This window comes from Podarcis liolepis (genome assembly GCF_965112155.1).
Source record: "Podarcis liolepis genome assembly, chromosome: 15".
In the NCBI taxonomy this organism is placed as follows: domain Eukaryota; kingdom Metazoa; phylum Chordata; class Lepidosauria; order Squamata; family Lacertidae; genus Podarcis; species Podarcis liolepis.
In genome coordinates this window covers 17,440,058-17,465,720 of record NC_139566.1, presented here as the reverse complement: position 1 = coordinate 17,465,720, position 25,663 = coordinate 17,440,058, and the positions used below count along the sequence as shown (strand labels likewise).

The 25,663-nt window shown below is 48.0% G+C and overlaps 1 protein-coding gene across 13 annotated transcripts in view; it reads left to right on the top strand.

The window, feature by feature from the left end:
- ARHGEF2 (Rho/Rac guanine nucleotide exchange factor 2) overlaps positions 1-25,663 on the top strand; it is a 113,583-nt gene that overhangs the window by 74,808 nt on the left and 13,112 nt on the right. For 12 of the 13 annotated variants that reach the window (XM_083478090.1, XM_083478088.1, XM_083478091.1 and 9 more), the window contains 9 exons: positions 6,191-6,335; positions 18,264-18,331; positions 19,920-19,983; positions 20,766-20,895; positions 21,663-21,772; positions 22,410-22,556; positions 23,820-24,070; positions 24,402-24,527; positions 24,672-24,789. In XM_083478090.1, coding sequence (XP_083334216.1) covers positions 6,191-6,335; positions 18,264-18,331; positions 19,920-19,983; positions 20,766-20,895; positions 21,663-21,772; positions 22,410-22,556; positions 23,820-24,070; positions 24,402-24,527; positions 24,672-24,789 — 1,159 coding nt within the window. Of the gene's footprint in view, positions 1-4,191; positions 4,592-6,190; positions 6,336-18,263; positions 18,332-19,919; positions 19,984-20,765; positions 20,896-21,662; positions 21,773-22,409; positions 22,557-23,819; positions 24,071-24,401; positions 24,528-24,671; positions 24,790-25,663 lie in introns of those variants that run through there. The other variant, XM_083478093.1, reaches the window with a different exon arrangement.

Sequence of the window (25,663 nt, the reverse complement as noted above, 5' to 3'; positions counted from 1 at the left end):
ATTCCCCATCACTGTCCATCAGTGTAGAAAACACCAAGCAATTTATTACATTTTATAGGCCACCTTTTCTTCCAAGGCTCTCAAGGTGTTGTACGTGGTTCTCCCCTCCCCGCTTTGTCCTCACAACCCAAATTGCCCCATCAGATTGTCCATTTGATGAGTAGAGAGGGGAGCCCCTTTTCATCAGCTGATCTGCACTTAGCAGATGAGAGGAGGGACCGTGTGCATGAGAGAGATGGGCACAGGCTCCCACTTTTGACCACACCCAGCATTGGTGTGTGGCCCCCAGAGGGTTGCCCATGAGTGAATGAGGCTGGAAAAAGGTTGAGAGCCAGTGTGGTGTAGTGGTTAAGAGCAGTAGTCTCGTAATCTGGGGAACCGGGTTCGCGTCTCTGCTTCTCCACCTGCAGCTGCTGGGTGACATTGGGCCAGTCACACTTCTTTCAAGTCTCTCAGCCTCACTCACCTCACAGAGTGTTTGTTGTGGGGGAGGAAGGGAAAGGAGAATGGAGATCTTATGGAGAGAAAGGGTTGCAGTAATATAAGATTGGATTATGAAATGACTATGATGAATTAGGATAGGAAAAAACATTTATAAGTTGCTATAAGATTTGGACATGAGGATGCAGAAAGGGGAGGTATGGGGGAGTCTGAGGAAAAGAAGTTTATGAAAGAACATTAAGAAATTATATCTGTTTGTTTGTTTGTTTTGTGTATGTCTGTCTGTTTGTTATAAAAACTTATGTAAAATCAATAAAAATTTTATAAAAAAAAAAAAAAAGGAAGGGAAAGGAGAATGTTAGCCGCTTTGAGACTCCTTAAAGGGAGTGAAAGGCGGGATATCAAATCCAAACTCTTCTTCTTCTTCTTCTTCTTCTTCTTCTTCTTCTTGACCACCTTGGCCTAAAGTTCCCCTTTATCTAAGGCAGTGGTTCCCAAACCTTTTCAGGCCACTGCCCCCTTGGTTCCATATACTCATCCACAGTGCCTCCCACCCCTATAAAAAGCATTGTTCAAAATAGCGGTTTGCACGACCCACTAAAGGAGATAGCAATGCAATAAAATGCAAAACAGTAACAATCATTGTAAAATTATTCAAAATCCAATAAAGAAAAACTATTCAGTTTATTTAATTCAACAAAACGGATGAACTTGATGCCGTGATACTGGCTTTTCAAGCCTGAAAGTCATTTACACCTCTGTCACCTGCCCCCCTCCCCCCCCGCTGCCTCTAGCGCCCCCAGTGGTAGAGCGTATGCTCCCGCCACATGGGTTGGGCTCGAGAATGCTGCCAGCCAAGGAGAGGGGAGGCAACGCTGTACTGCGATTCTCCTCCTCCCGGGTCAGGCCTGACAAAGGAGCAGAACTGTGGCTGAGCGCAAGGGAGCTGGCTGTTCCCTCGTGTGCACAGCCCAGTGCAGCAGAGGGGCACCGCCCTGGCAACGCTGCTGCCACCGCCTCTCCTCTGTCCCCGGGTCAGACCTGACTTGAGAGCAGAGCTGCCACTGGGCGTGAGAAAGCTCGTTGCATGCTGGAACCAGGCTCTAATGAGAGGAGGGGGTGTCTGGTTGCACCCCTCTAAAAAAATCCACCCGTGCCCCCCAGCCCACCCACTACACCTCTGAGTGCCCCCTCCAAGGTATTCCCCCTCTGGGGCACTGCTTTCCACCAAAGGAAGCCCTAAAACCTCAGGACCCCAGGTCAAGAGTGCAGGCTGAATTCTGATTTGGTGGGTGAGCTTATCTTCCTTCTGCTCTGGGGTGTCCATCAAGCTTCACCCTTAGAAGTGCCAGGCACAGCCGTGCCCCATCCTCTGCCCCTGCCAGACATCACAAGCCCCAGCCCTGCCCCACCATTCTCCACCCCCAATCTGACAAGGACCACCCTTCAGCTCCCGGGACCCTCTCTCATTCTCAGAAGCAGAGACTTTGCAATCCAGCTCATCTGCTCTGCCTCACCAGACTAAGCAGGAAATTGCCCAATCTGCTTCCCTTGTGACAGTGTTGCCTGCTGGTTTCTAAATAGTCGGTTCCTAGGAAGCCTATCAGAGTTACTTATGAAATGTCTGCCTTTACTGATGCTTCCCTTCTCAAGTCACACATGACAGTGAGGCCCTGCGGCCGAGGGAAGTGAGTGTGTGTCTTGAAATGCCTTCTTTGCAGCACACACTCAAAGGGATGATCTTCAGACCTCTAGTGCAGTGTTGCTGGTGTGCTAAAAGCAGGCCTTAAACCAGTGGTTTCCAAGCCCCATATAATGTGTTGCGGTAATCTAACTAGAGGTTACCAGACATAGACAACAGAAGTTAGGCTGCCCCTCTCCAGGAAGGGGTGCAGCTGGGCCACTCCCCAAGCATCACTCTCCTAGTGGGTTGTGCAAAATATGTTATTCTGTGTATTATTATTTTTATAGGGTAGGGGGCACCAGGAGAGAACTTATGGAACCAAGGAGACAGTGACCCAGCAGCCTTAAATTGCTGTTGGACGCACAGATGGCTCAACAAATTTAAGAGCGCACCGGTGCCTTCTATGCAATCGGTTCTGATCATGTTGCAAAGCCTCGGATGTGGCATCCCTGCCAAAGACAACCGCTCTGTGCCAGCCTCTCTGTTTCCCAAGAAAATGTGCAACGCAGCAGTGCCTGCCACCCCCCCCCCCAGACACGTGAGGCTAGGGTGGCTCTTGAGTCAAAAATAGCCAAGCCTCTGATTGCGCCTCTTGCTCAAAGCTGTGGCAACAGGAAGTCCCTGTCTCACTTCCCCTTTTCAAGGGAAGCTGCCATGGCAGCCCAGTTGCCTGGCTATGCCCCGAGCAGGTCACAGGGCCTGTAGGCCCTCAGCCCTCTCGCTCTTCCATCTGCATTTTTGGCCATGTTTAGGCTGACCTGCGATGGGCTCCCCAGTATTGCAGTTTGATTGTCGGGCAAAAGCCTGCCGGCAGAGCTCCAGTTTTCCAGGTTGAGCTTTTCCGGTTTTGAAATTGCACCCCCTCTGCCTTTCCCTCTGTTTGGGTCAGTTTCCACTTCTTCAAGTTATCCGAGCCAGGCCCTGTTCCAAAATCCCCAAGTTGAAACCTCCCCCAGAATCTGAAGTGCGTAAGATCAGGATCCCAGTATTTCTACTTGGCCTGGCCAATCAAAAAGCTTCATTCTGCCTGTCAGTCACAGGGAATGATGTTGCACAATGTCAGTTCTCAAAATCTGTGCAAGAGGGGGGGCTCTGGGGCTCAGCAGACACACACTAGTCCCAGCAAGGAATCAGGGACAGATATGATCCAGTTTTCATTTAAAGGCAAACCTGTCCAACTTGCACTTTGTCAAAACTGCATACAAATATGTGTTCGTTAAGATAATTTGCATTAAAATACTGACAAGGATTTATGAGATTTTTTTTAAGAGTTGGCTTACTACTAAGTAGACATTGTTGGATTGTACTGTACTGGTCTTTAGCCCTCAATGTGCTGCGATAACCTTTTGCTGCAACAAACAGGGCCTCCACCCCTAGAGGATTGTGGGATATAAATGACTGTAGTGTTGAACTGGGACCTGGGAGACCACAGTTCATATCCCCACTTGGCTGTGAAGCTCACTTGGTGACCTTGGGCCCAGTCCCTCACTCTCAGCCGAACCTACCTCACAGGGTTGTTGTGAGGACAGACCGGGAGAAGAAGTATGTGCACCAAACATACATATATGCATATACATTAGCATACATGAACTTTAATACAAATCTTTGTCCCTGTTTGTTGTCCTTTTTTGTGCATGTGCCCCCCCCTTTTGGTCACTTTGCAAGCCAGCTCACCCCCTTGTAGACAGAAGGAAAACACTTTTGTTTTGGTTTTTTTTGCAAGGCAGGCAGCCAAGGTGTTCTGGCCAGCCAGCCTGGCGTTTTGCAGGTTGATGCACTGGATTATACCTCACATCCCTTTTAAAATGGTTAATAGTTGGTATATATATATATATATATAGATAGATATAGATATATATACATATATATTACCCAAACACTGGGGGAAGCGGGGCTTGGCTTGAGCATTCGCACCGTTTTTTATTTTAACTAAATATTTTTTGGACCCAGCCTTCCAAATAATCCTGCCGCCCCCGCCCCGGTAATGAAGACATGATGAAGCAAGACCTTTCTCTATAGACTGTTCGACGCTGAGGACTGTAGGCACGTGCGCTGGGGGTGGTGGTGGAATTTCTCAGTCAGACATATGGTTGTCATGGTTATTGGAAGCAGAGAGGTACAGGAGAAGATGAACTGCATGGGTGTCTCTCTCTCTCTCTCTCTCTCTCTCCCATCCACCTCCTCATATCCACCTCCTCCTTCTGCATCTCTGCAATCTGGGCTTTCCAGGCTCAAGTTGGGTCTGCATACTGGTTTCTCCCTTCCTGCTTCTTTCTGGAGCCTTGGTTGGTAAGAGTGGTGGTGGTTAGATGTCTCAGTAGCATCCCACCTCAACGGAAGATGAGTTACCCTACGGTTTATGAGAGACAGCTGAGGCTCGGAGTCTCAAGACCCTGCCGGGATCCCCCTAGTCCGGGGATGAGCTGGAACAGACGGCAGCCAAGCCGGAGAGGGACTGTGGCAAAGGTGTGTGAGGAGGACCGAGGTTGGGTCAACCATTCTGCTTGTGCGTGTTCGTTAGCAGAAGTTCGTTTCCGTGAAGGTTGTTTTGTGTCGTGCTATTTTTTGCTGGGGGTGGAGGGCTTGTGCCTAATTTATTTTTCACTTAGGATGATTTGGCAGAATCATCCTAAGGATGATTTGGCAGAACGGTTTCTTTTCACACTCCAGATTGGATCAACCTTCACAAATTAGTCCAGCTCATGAGACAGTCATAGTACGGCTCTATTCTGCCTTGGTCAGACCTCACCTGGAGTCCTTTGTCCAGTTCTGGGCACCACAGTTCAAGAAGGATATTGACAGGATGGTAGTTGTGCAGAGGAAGGCGGCCAGGATAATAAAGGGTCTGGAAGCCAAGCCTTGTGAGGAACGGTTGAGGGAATTGGGTATGTTTAGCCTAGAGAAGACTGAGAAGGGGATATGATCACCATCTTCAGATACCTGAAGGGCTGTCACATGGAAGATGGACCTGGACTGACAGATTCCAATTACAAAAAAGAGATTCTGACAAAACATTAAGAACTTTCAGATGGTAAGAGCAGTTCGATAGTGGAACGGACCCCTCAGAAGGGGGTGGACCCTCCTTCGTTGGAGGTTTTCAAGCAGAGTTTGAATAGCTATCTGCTAGGGATATTTAATTAAGATTTCTGCATTGCAGGGGGTTGGACTAGATGACCCTTGGGAGCCCATTCCAAATCTATAATTCAATGATTCCATGTAGCTTGTCTTGTTCACTTTAGCCACCTAGATTGCCCCTTTATTGTAGATTGTGTGTGTGGAATTGTTGGACAGAGGTTTGTGCCTTTGGGTAGCAGTTTGGCACAGGCAAACGTTAAGATTCTTGTAACTTTGAAAGCCCAATATTCTTTTTTTAAACCCCCCACCAGTCTGAATGTAGCAGCTAATTCCTTTCATGCTCTTGCGTGAAAGGAACATCCCTGGTTAGCCTGGCCACCGTGACTGTGTACAGAAATGATCCTGGTGCCAAAACATTTTAGAGGAACCTCAGGGTGAGGCAGAGGGTAGCAAAGGAAGAGCGGGGCGCATTCCTGGGGTGTCTATGTGCACAATGTATTTGAAGGGAATTAGGGTGGCTCAAGAGGAAACAGAGAACAAATTCTCTGGCTTGGCTTTCCCTTGTGATGGCTCTCCTTTATGCGCTCCCGATTATGACATTTCCAACTCTGGATGCGGCCGGACTTTGAGCAGCAAGTGCAAAAAGAGCAGAGCGTGTCAGCACTGTAACACAATTGCCTTAAATCAGCAGCAGGGCTTAAGACTTGGGTATTTTGCTTAGTTTTGTTTTCAGGTGTGTTTTTCTCTTCACACAGAATTTAAATGGGGTTTTAATGATTGTCTGTGTTACACCTGTCTGTGGGGCCACCCCCCTCCCCAGTTCCTTGGATGTGTAAATGCTGGCAAGATGGAAACTGCACACAGGCTGTAAACACCTGCTGCGGCGGAGCCACATTGGCAAGCCTGAAACATACGTCTGATTCAGAGGCCCTTTTCTGGAGAGGTCACTGGTCACTGCTGCTAACCCATCTCTTTCTTGCTTTCCCACAGAACAAAGAGAAAGAAAGGATGAAGGAGAGCAAAGATGCCCGCTACACCAATGGGCACCTCTTCACCTCCATCACCGTCTCAGGCATGACCATGTGCTATGCCTGCAACAAGAGCATCACTGCCAAGGAGGCACTGATTTGTCCCAGTGAGTAGGCCTCTAGCCTTCTTTCTTTATTGCATTTTATTTATTTCAATAAATAAATAAATTATACATCACTTGATAGTAAAAACAAACAAAAACCCCAAAACCTCAAAGCGGTTTACAAAAAGAATAAAACGATAAAATTATCAGTAAAACAGTAAAAACACAAAACAAAACCACCCAACTATGTAAAACATTTAAAAAAAGAATTAAAATTAGCAACAAGATGAAAACCAGATTAAAAGACATGTCAGTGTTCTATATGTCTTGATAGGCAAATGTTTTTAGCAGGTGCCGAAAAGGGTACAGCAAAGGTGGCTGCCTGGTTTCAACAGGCAGGGAGTTCCAAAGTGTGAGTGCTGCCACAGCAAAAGATCGATTTCTTACAAATGCAGAATGAGTATTATGTGACATCTGTAACGGTGCCAGCTCAGGCCGATCAAAGCAGTTGAGCGGGCATACGTGGGGTAAGACGATTTTGTGGGTAAACTGACCCCAAGTAATTCAGGACTTTGTAAACTAATTGTAACACCTTGAACTCGGCCCGGTAGCAAATGGGGAACCAGTAAATACGGATTTGGGGTGTGGGTGTGGGTGTATTGTATCCCACCCAACCAACCGATACCTCAAGTTATGGGTCATTAGGAACTGAAATAAGCACATAGGCTGCTGGATAGTAGCTTCAGAATGCCCTTCTTTAAATTTCCCTTGGGGAAGGGCAGATAGGGACGGAGGAGGATTTCATTTGGCTCCCTTTGTGTGCCATGTGCATTGCCAGCATGCCAGGGCACCTGTTGCCTAGACATGCTTGCCAGCCTTGCTGTCCTAGTGGCTGAAGACCCAGTTTAAACACGAAGACCGCGTGAGAAAATTCATGCTTGGCACCACATCCAAATCAGACTCCACTTTCCCAGCCAGCCAGGAAAGATGTTTGTCTTTATAACCATTTGGCCATTTCTCCAATGCTCAAACAGTTACTGTTTAAATGCTGGAAAAATGTGATTTTCCCCCAGCCCAGCAACTAATTTTCATGAAATGCGGGTGTACGATAAGCTCTTTCAGGTAGTTGGAGCCCTGAAGGGTTGTTCTATGTGTGCTGATGAGGCTTACTGGTAGTTCTCTTGCTGCTTGTCATCTGCCCCAAATGTGCAAGTGAATGTTCTCAGTCCATGGCCAGACTCAGTAATGGGGCTGCATGAGGATTAAGCACTCCGTCTGGCCTTGATGGAGGAGATGGCATTTGGCCTGCTCTGGATGGAGTTGCCCTCCCATTTAAGGGTTTGGGTCACAGCTTCTAGGTGCTGTGAGATCCAGCCCCGGTCATGGATGCTCAAGTGGTATTGGTGGCACAAAGCCCCTTTTGCTAAGCCAAATTTATTTATTTGTTATGTTACCGCCCCATGCCATAGCCCTCTGACTTCTCTAGAGAAAGTATTCTAAACCTGGGGATACGGGGTACCACTGAGAAGCCCCTCACCCTCGTAGCTGTTCCTGAGATTGAGTGGGCAGTCAGAGAAGGCTCTCTGCTGATGATCTGAGCACAGGGATTGCCAACCTTTTTGTAGAAATGTGCAGCATAGTCTTACTGGAGACTGGAACCAGAGGCATTGTTGGCTGTGGTCTACATATCTTAGGCTGGATTCAGACAGTAGTGGTGTGTGTGTTCTGAGAGCTGATGGTGGTTTGAATGAGACAGCACCCACCATAATTGGCAATCATCCCACCTTTTGTCTTTGGTTAAACAGGGTGTGCAGGTTTTTCAGGTAAAAAACTGCTAGACCTCTTTGACCAGGGGCAACAGTGAGGCGGAACTTTCTACACCATAGAAGCCTCAGTCAAATATACCCTCTCAGAAACTATGCTCCAGCCTCACTGCTTCTGCCCCTTGGTTGTCATTGGTGAAATGAGCTCCGCAGGTTTCAGAAACCCTCCAAAACCCTACCAAACCTGTTCACTAGAAAGAACAAAAGGCTGAGTGTGCTCACTGTGAGCAATCGTGCCTGCTTTGAGCCACCTCCAACTCCCTGAAATAGGCTGATTCCTTCCTTCCTTCTCATCTCCTTTTCTTGTGGCTTGGTGGGATTAGATGACTCTTCCTCACCCCCTAACCTGTTTCTGGGCCTGTTCCTGCCCCCTTCACCTGGAGAGAGGCCTTCCAGAACAGCTGCAGTCCTGGGCCACAACCTCTTCAGTCTGGAACATCTGCCTGCGAGGACAGCTGTTGGGGCTGGGCTTCCCAGAGGGGCTTTTGCTGTTAGGCTGCAGGGGCTGGCTTTGTTGTCTGACTCTCCCTTGGTGACCTGGAAGGGCCTTTGATGTTGCGGCTTGTTTTCTCCTGACCCCACCAGCCCCTGGCCTGAAAACTTGGCCTCAGCTGCATCTGAGCAGTCACACTTGAGCTGTTAGAGAGTTTGCCGGCAGCCATGCCAAAAGCAGCCTTCTCCTTGAGTAAATAAACATTGTCAGGCAGTGTGCTTTATTTATATATTGGTGGTGGCTAACAGCTTGAATCTATACCAGGGAGGTGGAACCTCAGGTCCAGAGGTGGAATGTGGCCCTTGAGGCATCTCTATGTGGCCCTCAGGATTCTCCCTAGGCCACACACCCTCTTCCCTGGCCACACCCCTCACCAGCTTTCTCTTCTGCCTTCCTTAAGTGTGTTTGCCTGGCTGGAATGTGTCTCTCTGAAGGGTGATCATGGCTCTTTCAGGCCTAGATGGAGAGGCAGGGGTGGATGTTTGTGAGTGTGAGTAATCACTAAGTAATTATTAGTAATTTTTGCATGGAAAGAATCACATCCGACACTATGCCTACTTTTTTTTATTTATTGCATTTCTATCCCACCTTTTTCTCCAAGGAGCTCAAGGCGGCATACGTGGCTCCCCACATCTCCTCATTTAACCCCCACAACAGGCATGTGAGCTAGGTTAGGCTAAGAGGCAGTAACTGATCTTGAGGTCACCTAGTGAGCTTCCTGACCAGTTTGGGATTTGAACCCTGGTCTCTCCTGGGACCTAGTCCAACTATCTAAATACTATACTCTAAGCACTATGCTACACAGGCTTTCTAACCTCAGCCACTCTTGTGTCTGGCTCCATCTACCACTGGTGTTATTACGATTATTATCAAACTTATAGTTATATGAGCGGTACGCGGGTGGCGCTGTGGGCTAAACCACAGAGCCTAGGACTTGCTGATCAGAAGGTTGGCAGTTCGAATCCCCATGACGGGGTGATCTCCCGTTGCTCGGTCCCTGCTCCTGCCAACCTAGCAGTTCAAAAGCACGTCAAAGTGCAAGTAGATAAATAGGTACCGCTTCAGCGGGAAGGTAAACGGCGTTTCCGTGCGCTGCTCTGGTTTGCCAGAAGCGGCTTAGTCATGTTGGCCACATGACCCGGAAGCTGTACGCTGGCTCCCTCGGCCAATAAAGTGAGAGGAGCGCCGCAACCCCAGAGTCGGCCACGACTGGACCTAATGGTCAGGGGTCCCTTTACCTTTTACCTATAGTTATATAGCACCATCACAGTACATGGCATGTGACCCTGTGAGAGAAAGTGGCCCTCTAGTTGAAATAAATTCACTACCTCTGGCTTAAGTTCTCAAGAGTTGGGTTTCCCTTTGCCAAGCTACTTGGCAGCTGGATCTCAGCCTGGCCAGGTGCTCATTATAGTTACCCTCTTGCCCATGCCCACTGCGGACGCTTCCTTCTGGGAAAGGAGATTACCTCTGAGCTACTCCTGTGCTCCTGGTCTGGTGCAGCACCCCGCTCCCACAAGTTGGTTCTCCTGGTTTTATACACAATTCTACATTTTGGTGTTGCTCTTCTGCAGTCTGAGTTCAGGCTGAGGCCAAAGCTTACTTGCTGAACATGATAATTCAACAGGTTGGGCGCATAAGGCCTTGCCCAAAAAAAGAGAGCAGCAGAGGACACAGATCTGCATAACAGGTACAAGTGCCAACTTTCATGAATGGAGGCAATTACTATCATTTAAATGAAAACACAGTATATCTTGTCATGGTGGGGAAGGCTGTGTGCCGGCTCACTCTGCTCCCAAGTGCTGCTGGAACAGACTCCCTCGGAAGGTGGTGGACCGTCCTTCATTGGAGGTTTTTCAACAGCAGTTGGATGGACATTGTCAGAGATTCCTTAGTTGTAATTCCTGCATTGCAGGGGATTGGACTAAATGACCATTGGGGACCCTACAGACTCTAAAATTCTATGATTCTATGCTGGATGCTGAGAGGCAACATCAAACCCATCCTTTGTGTAAGGATCCTTATCTTTAAACCCAATTTGGACCAAGCACCTTTCCAAGTGGAGAATCACTTCAAAAAGATAACTATCCTTGATCTTTCAAAGCGTATATATATTTAGGGCATCATTTAGTTGGGATTCAGCCCCTCAACCTGTTAGAACACCTGCATTCATCTCTGCAGACAGGAGATGGCATAGTGGGGAGGTGAGAAGCAGCATGCAGGTGCACAGTTCCTTTCCCTTGCTCCCGAGTAGCCACAGAGCATCCTCACCCATCAAGGGCCAAATCTGTACCATACATTTAAAGCACTGTGATACCTACCGCTCAGGGCTTCCCCTAAAGAATTCTGGGAGCTGGAACTTGTTAAGGGTGCCGAGAGTTGCTAGGAGACCCCTTTTCCCCCTCGCAGAGCTACAGTGCCACTTCCCAGGGAACTCTGGGAATTGTAGCTCTGTGGGGGGAATAGGGGGTCTCCCAACCATTACCCACACACTTTACAAACTACATTTCCCAGGATCCTTTGCATTAGATGAGCACTTTAAATTATTGGTACAGGTCTGCCAGAAGTTTTTAAGGCTCCTCCTCCCATCTGTGTGAGAGGCCCGAAAGGGGCTCAGCTCTCCTTCCCTCCTCCTTCCGGCTGAGACTGTCCCTTCCACGTGGGCTACAGGACTTGGCAACTGTTCCCGGCCCAGCAGATGGTCCTCTGAACAAGCCGGCCGTTTGGTGTTTTTCTCCTCAGCCCTCCTCCCCAATGGTTGGGGGTGGGCTTGGAATTTTCCGGGTGCGGGGGAATCTCCTGGAAGCCCTTTTGCATTATTGATCAGAAACATCAAAGCTCCTCGTGAAATATATTGAAAACTGTTAACAAACGGGGGCGTTTTAAAAGTCAGCACTGCCTCGTAGCATTAGAAATGGGGCAGCAGGGGGACGCCTAGGACCACCAACAAGGGAACGGGGGATTGAAACCAATAGTTGGTTCTGGTTGGTTCTTAGGGGACAGGCCAAAGCTCAGTGGTAGAGGGGCAGAACTGGGTGTCTCCATTTAAAGATTAGGGTCAAACGCTTCCAAGGGTGTCACAATATATAATCAGGTGTCAGGTGAACGGAAAGGCCTCTGTCACCTGGACTGAATAGACCAGTGGTTGCTAACCTGGCGCTCTCCTGGTGCTTCAGACTACAACTCCCATCAGTCCCAGCCAGCACAGTCACTAGCCCAGTGAGCTCCATTGCCGAGTAGAGATCCTGACACACTAAGCCAGAGCTTTCCAAGCTGTGTGTCGGCTGCAGTGTGCGCTCCCTGCACTCCTCCTGGGGCTGGAAGGGATTTAGTTTAACCTCCGGTTTGCTAGTAAAACTGAATTACTGCGTCATGAAATGATGCATGTCTAAAAAGTGTGTCATCAAACTTTTCATGTTGATGACACACTTTTTAGACATGCTCTAAGCACTACACCACACAGTCTATGCACCAGGAGTGTCTGCTTTGTTTGGGTTTGGGGCTTGTTTGTTGCTTTTGTGTTTTTAATCACCTTACGAGCACATTGCCTTGAGGTGGGGGCTTCAAAGGCCATTAATAATGCAATTGTTTTTGTAGTAGTAGTAGTAGTAATAATAATAATAATAATAAATGATGATGATGGATCTTCTAGAGGCAAATCATGGTCTTTTTTAATTAACCCCACCCCCACCCGCCTTTCCCTCCCTGAATCTGTTATCTCCTAATTGGCCTGCAGCCACATTTGGGACTCTGCTGGTTTCCCCTGCTTTGATCTCTAGGATTGGGGGGGGGGGGCACTTGTATTTGTGGAAGCAAATAAATGGCACTGCAGGCCTCCTTGTCCGCCTGTATCGCTCCAATTGTGCTCTGCTGTTATCTCAGGCTGGCCTTTTTCCTGGGCCAAGATTTGCCTGTGCTTGTGATCTCTCTCAAACATGGGGGGATAATGAACAGAGCACACAGGGCTGCCAAGTCTCCAGCAGGGTCACTAAGGCAGGGCTTTATATTCCTTTCTTCTAAGGAGCTCAAGGCAGCAGACATGGTCCTTCCCTCCTTTGTTTCTGTCCTCACAACAACCCTGTGGGGTAGACGAGGCAGAGAGAGCATGTGTGTGGCTAACCAAAGGCCACTTACTCACGTTGTCTCCAAACTGAGAAACATCTGAAACACTGCAGCCTTTCCTCATGGGGGTGCCACTCCAGCCCCTGGATCATTTTGGTTTAAAAAAACAAGCGGGTTTTTTAAAAGGTAGATGTCCCTACACCTGTGAATGAAGCAGATATGGGAATATACATGGCTACCCAGCTTGTGTGGGGTGTGTGGTTAGCAAAAGTGAGCCTTCACATTTCATATCTGCTATGTTTTGTGTTCCCTGTGTCTGCGTTCAAAGTGTGTTTGTATGTATGTATGTATGTTTGTTTGTTTGTATGTATGTATGTATGTATGTATGTATGTGTGAGTAGGGCAGCTCTCTTCCCTTCTTAGGAAACCTCCACCCTGAAAAATCTGGCACCAATCTCAATGCCTTCTCTAGAATGAAAGTGCGGGTGTCTGCCAGAATCCACCTTTCTCAACCGGGTGCCTCCACCCAATGTTTTGGACTCCCATCAGCCCCAACCAGCAGCTGGGTACCAGGTCTGAAAGACCAATCCAGTGAGTTTGTGGCTAAGGCAAGATCTGAACCCGAGTTCCCTTGCAGCTCACGGCTTGTTCTTTTAATTGCCGCATTGGGCATCTCTCTCCAGAAATGAAGCAACTGCAGGAAGGTAGATTAGGCTGCAGACATTTGGTCCTGTGGAGCGGGAAGAAATTTCTCACTTCCCTTTTGCCACTTGGAACAGTGCGTGAGACAAGCAGACTTGCCAATCTTGAAAAACAATATTTTCTTCCTTCTCAGGAAGAACATGACTTCACTTCCTTGCTGGCAGTCCCAGGCTGTTGTGTCTGAACGAGCTCCTCTGTCTTCTAAACTTTTGTATTTTGGATATTATTTTCTTGTGGGAGAAGATGGATCTTTATAAATGTTGGGGTGGTTCTAGGCACTGTAGCAGGCAGAAATCCACCAAGGGGAGCATTTCCCATAGTCCCCATCCCATCCTGTTGAGCCTCTCTTTGCCTGTCATGCAGAGAATATTGTTAGGAGTTTGAGGGATCCTGTATGGGGGTTGTAGAATGTAAAAGATTGAGCTTGCCAAATCAGTCTCTTTGTCTAGGCCAGAGCTTTCCAAAATTTGTGTTGTGACATGTTCATGTGCCAGCTTCAGTTTGATGCACGTCTAAAAAGTGTGTCACCAACATGAAAAGTTTGGTTGTGTTTGACAGATTAAGTACCATGATTAGCATAAGCAATCCTAGAATTGTAGCATTGGAAGAGACCCTGAGGTCCTCTATTCCAGCCTCCTGAAATGCTCAGCGCCATAGAATGAATGGGCAGGCCTTTCCTCCACCTCCTCTCACCCAGCCGCTAAGTAGGAGAACTGTAGCCAGAGCTGTGTGTTTGATTCAGCTGGCAGCAAGCTGGAAGCTGGAGACAGGGAGACATGCTTTCTCTGTGCTACATCCTAAGCTGCGACTAATGGAGAAACATGAGCCTGTTGTGGGGTTAATTCTGTGAGCCCCTCCATCTTATGTTCAGGTTTTATACAAAACCATATATAAATGTAAATGAAACCATATACCCTAAAGACAACACCAGTATCCGCTGACCTTCATTCCAAGGCTTCTGAACCTGGTTAAGTGCCTGGAACCTATAGAGTCTCTGACCCCTGGAGATTGGGGTGGCTTGTAACACTAGATTGGCCTGGGGAATTTCTGCTTCTCCTACGGTCTTTCGCTAAAAACTTTTGAGCAGCTCAGTGACTCACAAGGAGGAGGGAGGTGTGAGAACTTTCACTCCCCCATCCTGTACTTACAAGGATCTGAGTATCTTGACTCATTTTACTGCTGTTGTCTGGAAATCTCTTTCTGATCCCACATCAAAGGCAAGGCCATTTGCACTTTGAGGGGCCGCTGAGGGAGCTATCCGTTGATGAAAATACTTGTAACAAAACAATTCTCATATACCACTCTCCAAGAAACATTCCATGCCTATACACGATGCAAATAATACAGTCAAACACAAAGTTTGTAAATAGCTTAGAATTGATTCCATCAGGTGAGTGTCCCAGAGTGAGCCGTGCCTCTAGAATTAAGTTCGTAGCTGTTTTCCAATATTGTGTTTATATATTCCCAGCTGCAGGCATGAAGTAGGTCCTTAAACGAGTAAATTCTTATTTTTACATCTGTATTATGCTTTTCTTCCATCCTGGAACCTATCTGTGTGGTTCCCAGGCAGTCACCCATCCAGGCATTGAACAGACCCAGGTTTTCATTCCAAAAGACTGCATCCCAAACCTGCTTGTCTTCCAGGTGTGAACACAGGCAGTGATGGCTGTAGGCATTTTCTTTTTTTAAAAAAACAAAAAGCCGCACATTAAAAAAGTCTCCCTGCCTCCCACCTTCCCATCCACGTACAGACATAACCGAGAAATGACTGTTCCTGCCAGAGAAATCCACTTCCTGTGTGCATTACTTCCTCCTACTCATGCATTCTTGGATATTCCGTGAGTCACTGAGCTTGGTGAACTTGTTGTGGTTCTCCTAGCATAAGCAGATTGAGCAAATGGAGGGCTGCTGCTGCTGGTGGGGCAGGCTCTGATTAAACGTCGTCTTATATCCTGAAGGAGAAATGCATGAAAAGAAAAACGGGGATTGACTTTCTATCCCATCTGGCAGTCGCTCACAAGAGGGCCTTGATTTGCTGGCCCAGGAGGGGTAGCTCAGAATATGAGCTGCCCATTTGCTTCCTTGATCTTAATTGCTTCCCTGCCCTCTTAAGTACAGGCGTAAACCAGTTGGGCAGTGATGTGAAACTGAATGGGCTTCCCCCACAGAGTGTCCTGGGAATAGAGGAGCGAGGGATTGCCAACAGAATTCTTAGGCCAGAAATACAGAGGAGACTGTATTCTCTGCAACTTTGTTTGTCTGTTGCTCAGAGGGGAAGGAAGATACATGAAATGCAGGTTTCATTTTACCAGGCATGCCAGTGAGGTTGCAGGAGGGTGGTGATGGTGGTGGTGGTTGGGGGAGACTGAGAAGAGGGGTCACACATTCTTCAGGCTGGCTAAGTCCAACCTAAGATTTTTCTCTTAGTGTTCCCTCAGTGCCACCCTACCATTTCCAGAATTCCCTAGCTGGGAACAGTGAAGGTTGAAGCTGGATTTGAAATTGGTTTAAATTTGTAGTGAGGACATGCCCTGACACTGCAAACTTTAAGCTGGTTACAGAACCATTTAACTGCCCCATAGCCCCACTGACTTGGGGCTCCCTGACCTTTTCCTCCTCAGCATAAACTGTACCAAAGGCCTTCATGAGGCAGCTCAGCTTTTGGCTCATGGCGGACTGAGTGTTTGGAGAGGAGCATTGGGGAGAGAGCTCCACACTGGAGAGAAGAGTTCAAGTGACCTGCACCTATGTCCATGCTAAACCAGCCCTTTGCCTGGGCATCATTTAGAATAATTGAATCATAGAACTGTAGAGTTGGAAGGGATCCCACTGGTCATCTAGATGCAGGAATCACACCTAAAGCATCCTTGACAGACAGCCATCCAACCTCTGCTTAAAAACCTTCCAAAATCATCTGTTCCGCTGTTGAACAGCTCTTGCTGTCAGAAAGTCCCTCCTAACATTTAGTCAGAATTTGTGATAAAGCAGGTGAGGTGTTCTTTGGATCTGAAGCTATCTGGCAAATCATAGACGAAGCTCCCTGTGCCGCCCCCCCCCCCAGGTCCAATTTGAGTCTTTTTATTTCTCCTCTTCCTTATTCAGGAAACCAAAAGGGTCCACATTTGAATGCATTGAACATTCTTTTCACGGAGAAAATCTTTATCCAGGGACTTTCCGTGTGAACACTCACAGCTTGCTTCAGTCAGTTAGAGAGATTTGCTCTGTGGCACCTTTTCCATGGTGACGTTGCTCTCTGCTTGTGGAGTGCAGTAATCTAGATTAAACGGGGTGAGTGGAGACACAGTGACGCAACACCATGTAGTCTGTGGGACTGGAATGGTCGCCTTGTGGTCACACCTCCTTTTGCGAATCTTGCGGACAAAGAAGAAGAAAGAGGTGGCCACTCTCGTATGTGTGTGTGTCCTTGATCCATTTATTCCAGCAGTCAGAGAGGCAGCCTTCTCCTCCCCCCCCCCCATTTCACTCACGCCATCCTTCCGAGCGGATCGTGGAAGGAACAGGCTGTAGCATGGGGGAGTGATCACCGTGTTCTCCCCGATAGTTCCTTGCAGCCAAAAACTTGGCACACAGGCCATGCCCAGCAGGGGCAAGCTGCCACCTGTGTGCCAGCCAATGGGCAGGATGTCAGCCTTCACTCTTCTCTGGGGGTGGAGGAAACAGCAGGCTGCAGTGTGAGGGGGGTGGGCATCATCCAGAAGGCAGAGCTGTTTGGGTTTTGTTTTTTTTTAAATGGCCACCCTACCTGCCACTCCTTCCTACAGATCCAGAAACTTTGGTGGTGCTTTACAAGTTGCTTCCAAACTTCCTTTTGAACCCCTGATTGGCTCCAATCAGGGGCAAAGTGTTGTTTCATGGTCCGCCTCCAATGATGATGCCCCCATAGGATCTGTGGAAAGCTTTCTTTTTTGTTTCTGGCAATACTCAGGTGTTGACTTGTTCTGGCGCATTGTGGTAAAATACAGACACTGCCCCACAAATCATCATCATCATCATCATCATCATCATCATATCTTACCCTTCCTCGCAAAGGCACCCTGGCGCACTAAACACATTCATAACAAAATACATTTTAAAAGTACAGTAAAAATGTTCTGCCAGCCAATGATTTCAGGGATCCCAGGAACAGCATCTTCCTGCCACCAAATGCTTGGGCAAACAGGAATGTTTTTCAGTTCTTCCCGAAGGTCAGCAACAAGGGAGACAGATGCACCTTGCACAGATGCATCCTGCCCATTTGGCTGGCACAGGTGCACCACAAACAGGGAGCTGCCACTGAGAAGACCCGGCCGTGGGTCAATGCCAGCCAGGCAGCATTACTGCCACCAAGACCTCACCTGTCAATTGTAGAGTCTGAGATGGTTGAAGTTGGTCCAAGACATTTTGCTGCCCAAGGCAGAGAACAGGATGGCTCCCCTTCCCTCCATTTCATATGTATAGAAGCTGAGTGGGCTGACCATTGAACCTCAAACTCAGCTGAGAGCAGAGGGCTAGTGCAGGGGCTGTCAATATTATTTTATGTACTTATAGAATCACATGTGATCTTGTGGCAGGTCACCACTGTTACACACAGGGGAACAACCAAGGAGCTATAGCCACTGCCTGCCAGCTTCTGCTGCCTGAGGCAATGACCTCACTCTCCCTAATGGTAGGGCCAGCCCTGAACTGCCTGTTCATACTCAAACCTTTGTTCATTTTCAATCAATCATGTCACTGCAAGATGGGGCCTAGTGGAGAGCTTGGCTCAGTTGAAGCCCTGTCTGCTTGGTCCCCCCAGCTGAAAGGCCCTGTTAAAAAATAAGATGTTCGGTTTTCTGATTTAGTGGATGAATCTGAGCATCCGATCGACACTGTCTCTTTCTCACTCATGCCCCCTCTGTTTTTCCCTTCCAGCCTGCAATGTCACCATTCACAACCGCTGCAAAGATACTCTGCCCAACTGCACTAAAGTCAAGCAGAAGGTGAGTGTGTTCGTGTAGATGTGTGTGTGAGAGGGGAACTCTTGTAAGCCATGAGCAAGAAGAGGGTGGCGGGGACATGAGAGACCAATGTTTTTAACCAACTTGTGGCTCATACAGTGGTACCTCGGGTTACATGCGCTTCAGGTTACAGACTCAGCTAACCCAGAAATATTACCTCGGGTTAAGAACTTTGCTTCAGGATGAGAACAGAAATCATGCTCCGGGGGCGTGGCGGCAGCAGGAGGCCCCATTAACTAAAGTGGTACTTCAGGTTAAGAACAGTTTCAGGTTAAGAACGGACCTCCAGAACGAATTAAGTACTTAACCCGAGGTACCACTGTACTACACTATTTTACTTATTTATATTCATTTTATTTCATGAAATTTATATATCAATTAATTGGAGAAAAAAAACCTTAAAACAGTTTACCAAAAGAAAAAAACAAGAGAGTTATTAGTTTTTTAAAAAGTAAAAGCATTAAAAAAAATTAAACCCAGCAATAAACTAAAAACACACCAGCATTCTAAACATATGGACAGGCTTGTCTAAGCACATACGTCATTAGCAGGTGCTGAAAAGAGTAGGGAGGAGGTGCCTGTCTGATGTCAATAGGCAGGGAGTTCCAAAGTGTTTATTTCTTGCAATTTCAGAGTGGGTATTGCATGGTACTGGTACAGAACTGAGCTGCTCAGGCCATCCCTGGGTCATCCTCAGAGCCCCTTTCAGTTGCAGTATTTTTTTAAAAAAGCTTTAAAAGCCTGCCTACTTCAGTTGGATGCCAGCCAAAATTGTGTGTGTGTGCTTTATTGTTTTCCTGCTGTTGCTTTTGAAATGGATTTTATATTATAACGTGCTGGCGTTTGTTTTGATTTTGAATGTTTTACTACAGGATGGCATTTTGTACTTCTTCACATAGCGAGTCATTAAACTATGGAATTCGCTGCCACTGGAGGCAGTGACAGGCACCAAGCTAGACTGCTTTAAAAGAGGATTAGACAAATTCACGGAGCAGGAGAGGGCTCCTGTGATGGCTACTCACTGGCCAGCATGGCTATGCTCTTTCTCTATGGTCGGAGACAGTGCTTGTGTACACCAGTTGCTGGAAACCACAAGAGGGGAGAGAGGGCTCCTGTGCGCAGATCCTGCTTGCAGGTTTCCCACAGGCATCTGTTTGGCCACTGTGAGATCAGGATGCTGGGCTAGATGAGCCCCCTTGGGTCTGATCCAACAGGCTCTTCCAATGTTCCTATGCTGAGTTTTGACTGAAAAGTTTTGACTGAGCACAGACTGAAAAGGCAGCTGAAAAGATAAATAAATAAGAGCCTTCGGGAATCTGCTTGCGGTAGCAGCACTTTGAGAGATTGTCCCCCAAACACAAAAGCAGTAATTTACCAGATATGGGTACCAAGAAATAGAGACAAGCATAAGCTACGGTGCTCGCTTTCCTGTTCCAGAGCGAACCACCCAAAAGCACACAGGAGATACTTCAAAGCCACCCCCTTTCTCCTCCACCACAGCTTTATTGCAATGGCCCAGCTGCTGCTCATCGTTTTTCTCTTTCTTTCTCTCCGCCCCCGCCCCTTGCAGCAGCAAAAGGCAGCCTTGCTGAAGAACAATTCGGCCCTGCAGACGGTGTCCCTGAGGAACAAAAGTGAGTGGAGCTGTGAATCCCACGCCAGGAAGGGGAAGCGGGGCAGGGAGTCAGCTGCGGAAGCAGATCTCCTCTTCTAAAGGAACTGCCTTATAAGGCCCCACCCGTGATATACACTTAAAGCAGTATCATACCACTTTAAACAGTCTCAGCTCCCCCCAAGGAATCCTGGGAAGTGTAGTTTGTTAAAGGTGCTGAGAGTTGCTAGGAAACCCCTATTTCCTTACCAGAACTACAATCCCCAGAGTTCTCTGGGAAGTGGGACTGACAGTTAAAAGTCATGGCTTCCCCTAAAGAATCTGTTAAAAAGCAGGATGCTGCTGTTTTACATTATTAATAATATTTTTATTATTATTGCGGATGGGGCCTTAGTAAGTAGGGCCTGTGCTGCTGCGAAGAGGAGAGGGCAGCTGGGAAGATACTGCTTCTGAGGTGCTTTTCCCAGTTTGGGGTGGGGCAGGGGAAGAGTGAGACTCACTTTAGTCTAATGGACCCCTCAATAAAGTGTGGCTCTGAAACCTCTTTGGCCAGCTCTGAAAATAGTGGGTGCTTCTGAACATGTGCAGAGTGCCTTTCTGCCAAAGCCACACCTCTGAGATCTTTTCTGTATACAGTGGGGATGGAGGTGTTGCCTCCAGGCTGTCTTAAGCACCAGCACCCAATAGTCGTTTGTAGAAACCCAGTGGGGTGTTATCGGCTGCCTGAATTGCATGATTCAACTTGTCCTTTGGTATGACTGTCTTGCAATTCTTATCACCCCTATTTCTCTTTCAAATCTCCAGCCACCATCAGGGAGCGCCCCAATTCTGCCATCTACCCCTCTGAGAGCTTCCGCCAGACCCTGCTGGGGTCTCGCCGGGGTCGCCCCACCTTGTCTCTTTCCAAAAGCGTCTCCACCACTAACATTGCAGGGTAAGTTGAACAGATGGCTTTAAAAGAGGATTGGAGAAATTCATGGAGGAGAGGGTTGGCGGTGGCTGCTAACCACAATGGCTGTTCTCTGCCACCACAGTCAGAGGCAGCAGTGCTTCTGAATACCAGTTGCTGGAAGCTTCAGGAGAGGAGAGGGCTCTTGTGCCTGGGTCCTGCTTGCGAGTTTCCCTGGTTAGCCACCGTGAGAACAGGTTGCTGGACTTTATGGTTCATTGGCCTGATCCAGAAGGCTCTTTCCTTATGCTCTTAAACTAGTGGGGAGAGAAAGCGCAAATCTCTCCCTTGTGTGCCCAGATTTACGTTGCGAGCTTTGTGGAGCAGGTCACCTGTCTCTTGACTTACATCTGCCCAGTCTTCCCTGATCAGTGCCCTCCAGGTGTTGCTACACTCCAACTCCCATCCACCCCAACCAATGGAGACCAATGGTCAAGGAGGATAGGAGTTTTGTCCAAGAACACCTGGAGAGGGCTATAGGTTCCCCACTCTCCCTGCAGGAATATTCTCGAAACGTGAACCCTCTTTGTAATGGACAGTGTCAGTCTTGTATTTCTTATCAGACTTGTACTAAGAAGACCAGGGTTACGATCCCTGGCGGGTTCCTTGAAACTCACTAGGATCGCGCATGACCTTCGGGCAACCCCTCTCTGTCTCAACCTCAACTACTTCAAAGGGTTGTTTTGTGTATTAAAAAAAGATGATAAAGCGACAGTTGTATTGGTTTAGAAAATTCTCCTCTTTCTGTCCAGGAATTTCAACGATGAATCTCCTCTTGGCCTCCGGAGGATCCTGTCCCAGTCCACTGACTCCTTGAACATGCGCAACCGGACCCTCTCAGTCGAGTCCCTCATTGACGAAGGTGAGATGGGAGGTGTGGGTGATGAAATCCTGTGCCAATATTCTGCGCATATGTGTAGAAAACTAGGAATCTGGGTGAGTTTAACACAAATAAGAACAGACAGGCTGGATGTTTGTTTGTTTGTTTGTTTGCTTGTTTGTTTGTTTGTTTGTTTGTTTGTTTGTTTGCTGCCTGACAAATGAGGAGGGCTCTGTTTTTACGAGTGCTGAGTGTTTGTCAACCTTGAATCCCCAGATGCTTTTATTTATTTATTTTTATTTTCCCTCCATAAAATTTATACACTTCTTGATTGTAAACATCAAACCTGCCTGCTTTGTCTCTGTGGTTGAGCTCCCCACCCCTTTTTTTGCATGGGATTTCTGACCAATCAAAGCATACAGCGTTCCTGGATGAAGTCTTGGGGAGAGGACATCAGAGCCAGTGTCTCTGTGTGACTTGGACCTGGGTTCCAAGACCACAACCCCAGATGCACTTATTCTGTGTGCATGTTGTGGTTTGATAGTTCCCAATGTCCAGTGGCTCACATATTCTGCGTGCCCTCGAGGCTCAGTTAGGCTTTCATCCTCTTCCCTCCTCCCCTCCTTCATCAAAGTCATTTCCACATACACAAACACATTTCCCCTCTTTTTTCCTCCAGGAGCTGAAGTCATATACAACCAGCTGATGAGCGACTTTGAGACTGGCGAGAAGGATTTTGAGGCTGATTCTTGGAGCCTGGCAGTTGACAATAACTTCTTGCAGCAGCACAAAAAGGAAGTCATGAAGCGCCAAGATGTCATCTACGGTGAGGACTTGTGCCACTTTTGCCACCCCTCCACCCCACCTACTGAGGATTTCTGAAAGCAATGGGTCCCAAATGCCATGTCACCTTGGAAGAAGAAGCATAGTCACAGCCAGTCAATGTCTTCCCAGCAATGTACATTTTGAAAGACACATGAAATGCTGTCAGTGCACAAGTAGCAACCTCCAGAAAAGTAGCTGTGTGAGTCTGCACCAACAAAACAACAGAATCTTGAAGCATCTTAAGGACTAGCAAATTGATGGCAGGATAAGCCTTAAAGCACATTTTTTAACATCGTGTGTCATTTAGCCTGAAGCTCACAGCCATTGGGAATAGGAAATAACACTCCTTCCTTCCTTCCTTCCTTCCTTCCTTCCTTCCTTCCTTCCTTCGACCCCCCAGTGGAAATTGCTATACAGAGTTTGTGGAATTTAAGCCTTGCCTGGTATTTATAAGCCTTTTCACAGGGAGGCATACAGAAATTGTTAGGATCCTCCTTGATAAGTGTCTCAAACCAAATACAACCCCCTGAGTGGTGTTTCTACCGTTTTGATTTTGGGGCCGGGTTTATTGTTGGGCAGAATAACAACCTTAAAGGAGGATTAGAGGTCCCACCCAGACCTCTGACACCATGAGCCAAGCAAAACATTTAGAAGGATCAGGTGGCACAGTCCTCCTGGGATTGCACAACTTCCACATGCAGGAGGAAGGGGAAATTGCATATTTAAATGCTCCCCTCTGTAAAAGTGAATAAAACTACCTGGTGTGTAAAAAAGTAGCACACCAGGGAGGAGACAGAATTCTCCCTAATGGCACACAAACACTTCAGTGTGGGTGGAACATTCAGACACAAGCTACCATCTGAATTCTGAACCGATTAAAAGAATTGTGCTATTTGCACTCAGTGTCCTACACGCTTTCCTTTGTCGCATGATTTATTCTGTTTGGTTCCTGACTTCTAGGCACAGGTCTGAGAGGCTTTTCTTGTGTCCTGCCGCTTTCTGTGGGAAAACCCACCATTTATCGCTGAATTGGAGCAAATGTCAATCCGCAGAAAACCCGACTGATGTTTGCTCCAATTCAGCAGTGAACAGCGGCTTTTCCTGGGGGAAAGTGGTGGGGCGAATGAAAAACCTCTTGGACGCATGCCTGGAAGTCACAGGCAAAACAAGTGTGGCTGAGCCCTGGCACACCCACCCCATCTTCTTTTGCCTCTACTATGCCAATGCAAACCAGTTCATATCTTCCCTCTTCCCGCTCCTGCAGAGTTGATCCAGACAGAGCTCCACCACGTGCAAACTCTGAAGATCATGACCAACCTCTTCCGCAAAGGCATGCTGGAGGACCTCCAGATGGACGTGGCCCTGGTGCAGAGCATGTTCCCCTGTGTGGACGAGCTCAGCGACATCCACGACCGCTTCCTCGTCCAGCTCCTGGAGCGCCGCAAGGAGTCCCTGGCCGCCGACAGCAACAAGAACTTTGTCATCAACCGGCTGGGGGACATCCTCATCCAACAGGTGCAGCAGCCGCCATGTGTGGCATGGAGGGGCATAGAGGGAGAAAGCAACTCTTTTATCTCCCTTCTCCTTGCCCAGCTAGTATGTCAGGAACATGGGATACTGTTTTGTACTGAGTCAGACCATGGGTTTATCTAGCTCAGTATTGTCTACACTGATGGCAGCAATGACTCTCCAGGGTCTGAAGCAAGGGAGTCCCAGCAGCTACCCAGAGATACCAGTGGGGATTGAACCTGGGATCTCCTGCCGCATGCAAGGCAGGTGCTCTTCCAGCTGAGCTGTGGCCTGTCTTCCTGTTGTGATCTCACCTCCTTGCACTTCTGCCTTCCAGTTTTCAGGCAGCAGCGCCGAGCAGATGAAGAAGGCCTACTCTGAGTTCTGCAGCCGCCACACTAAGGCCGTGAAGCTTTACAAGGAGCTCTTCGCACGAGACAAGCGGTTCCAGCAGTTCATCCGGGTAAAGGGCCTCTCCGTCCTTCCTTCCCGCTGGGAACGTCTATCTCCTCACCCCCTTCTGCCCCAAATGGGAACTCCCAACTCCCAAGGCTGTGAAACCTGTTCCCCAGTGTGACCTTTTGCCCCTCTCTGCCCCTTTCTTCAGAGGCTGACACGGTCGACGGTGCTGAGGCGGCATGGGGTTCAAGAGTGCATCCTTCTGGTGACCCAGCGCATCACCAAGTACCCCGGGCTCATTGACCGGATCCTGCAGAACTCCAAAGGTACCAGAGAACGGAGGGCAGTGTGACCTTTCACCAAAGGGGCAAAAAGTTGGCTTCTTTTTCTCTTAATCATGACCATCAAACAATCAACTAATGCCTACAATATCAACCCTCGGAAGCATTTCTGTAGCCTCGTTATGCATGCAATCAATCATCAGGAATCTTCTTTCTTTGTAATGCAGTACAGTTGTGTCTTACATGCATTTGACTTGCACAGTTGAAGGCAGGCTGGTTGAAATTGCACAAGTTAAATGCAAGCAAGGCGGAGAGCTTAAAAGCTCTTTTTTTGCTGGGCCTGCTTGTATGGCAAGGCCCACTCTGCACAATGACTCTGGGGTGATCTCACAAGATCTCTTGGGCAATCTGAGTTCCCGCGAGGTCACACACAAGCACCCCTCGGTTTCCAGGCCAAACACACCTTGGCCCCCCGAGCAAGGTGTAGAGCTTCAAGTCTCTTTTCACACGGGGTTCTGCTTGGGTTACCTGATGTGGAAAGAGCTTTAAAGCTCCCTGCCTTGCTTGCTGGGCAAGCCCTGCTCAGCACTTGGGCTCTGGGAGTACAGTACTGGCCATACTCTCTGCCCTCTCACCCATTAGCCACGGGAGCAGCTCCAAGGGTTTGGGTATTTGCAGTTTTCATATATACTGTATTTAAGGGAGATGGGTGATTCATTCAAGATGCACTGCATGGTATTTAAAGTGCCTGCACAAAATTTGGACCTAGATACTCTATTCATTGTCATCACCTCCCAGGTCCTTTGGTACCACTCTGCCAAAAGTGGAATTGTACACAGCTCCCAGGACATAACAAATTAATATTCAGCTGCTGATAACCATCCTAATGTGACCTTGATGAACTTCCCAATCAGTAAAG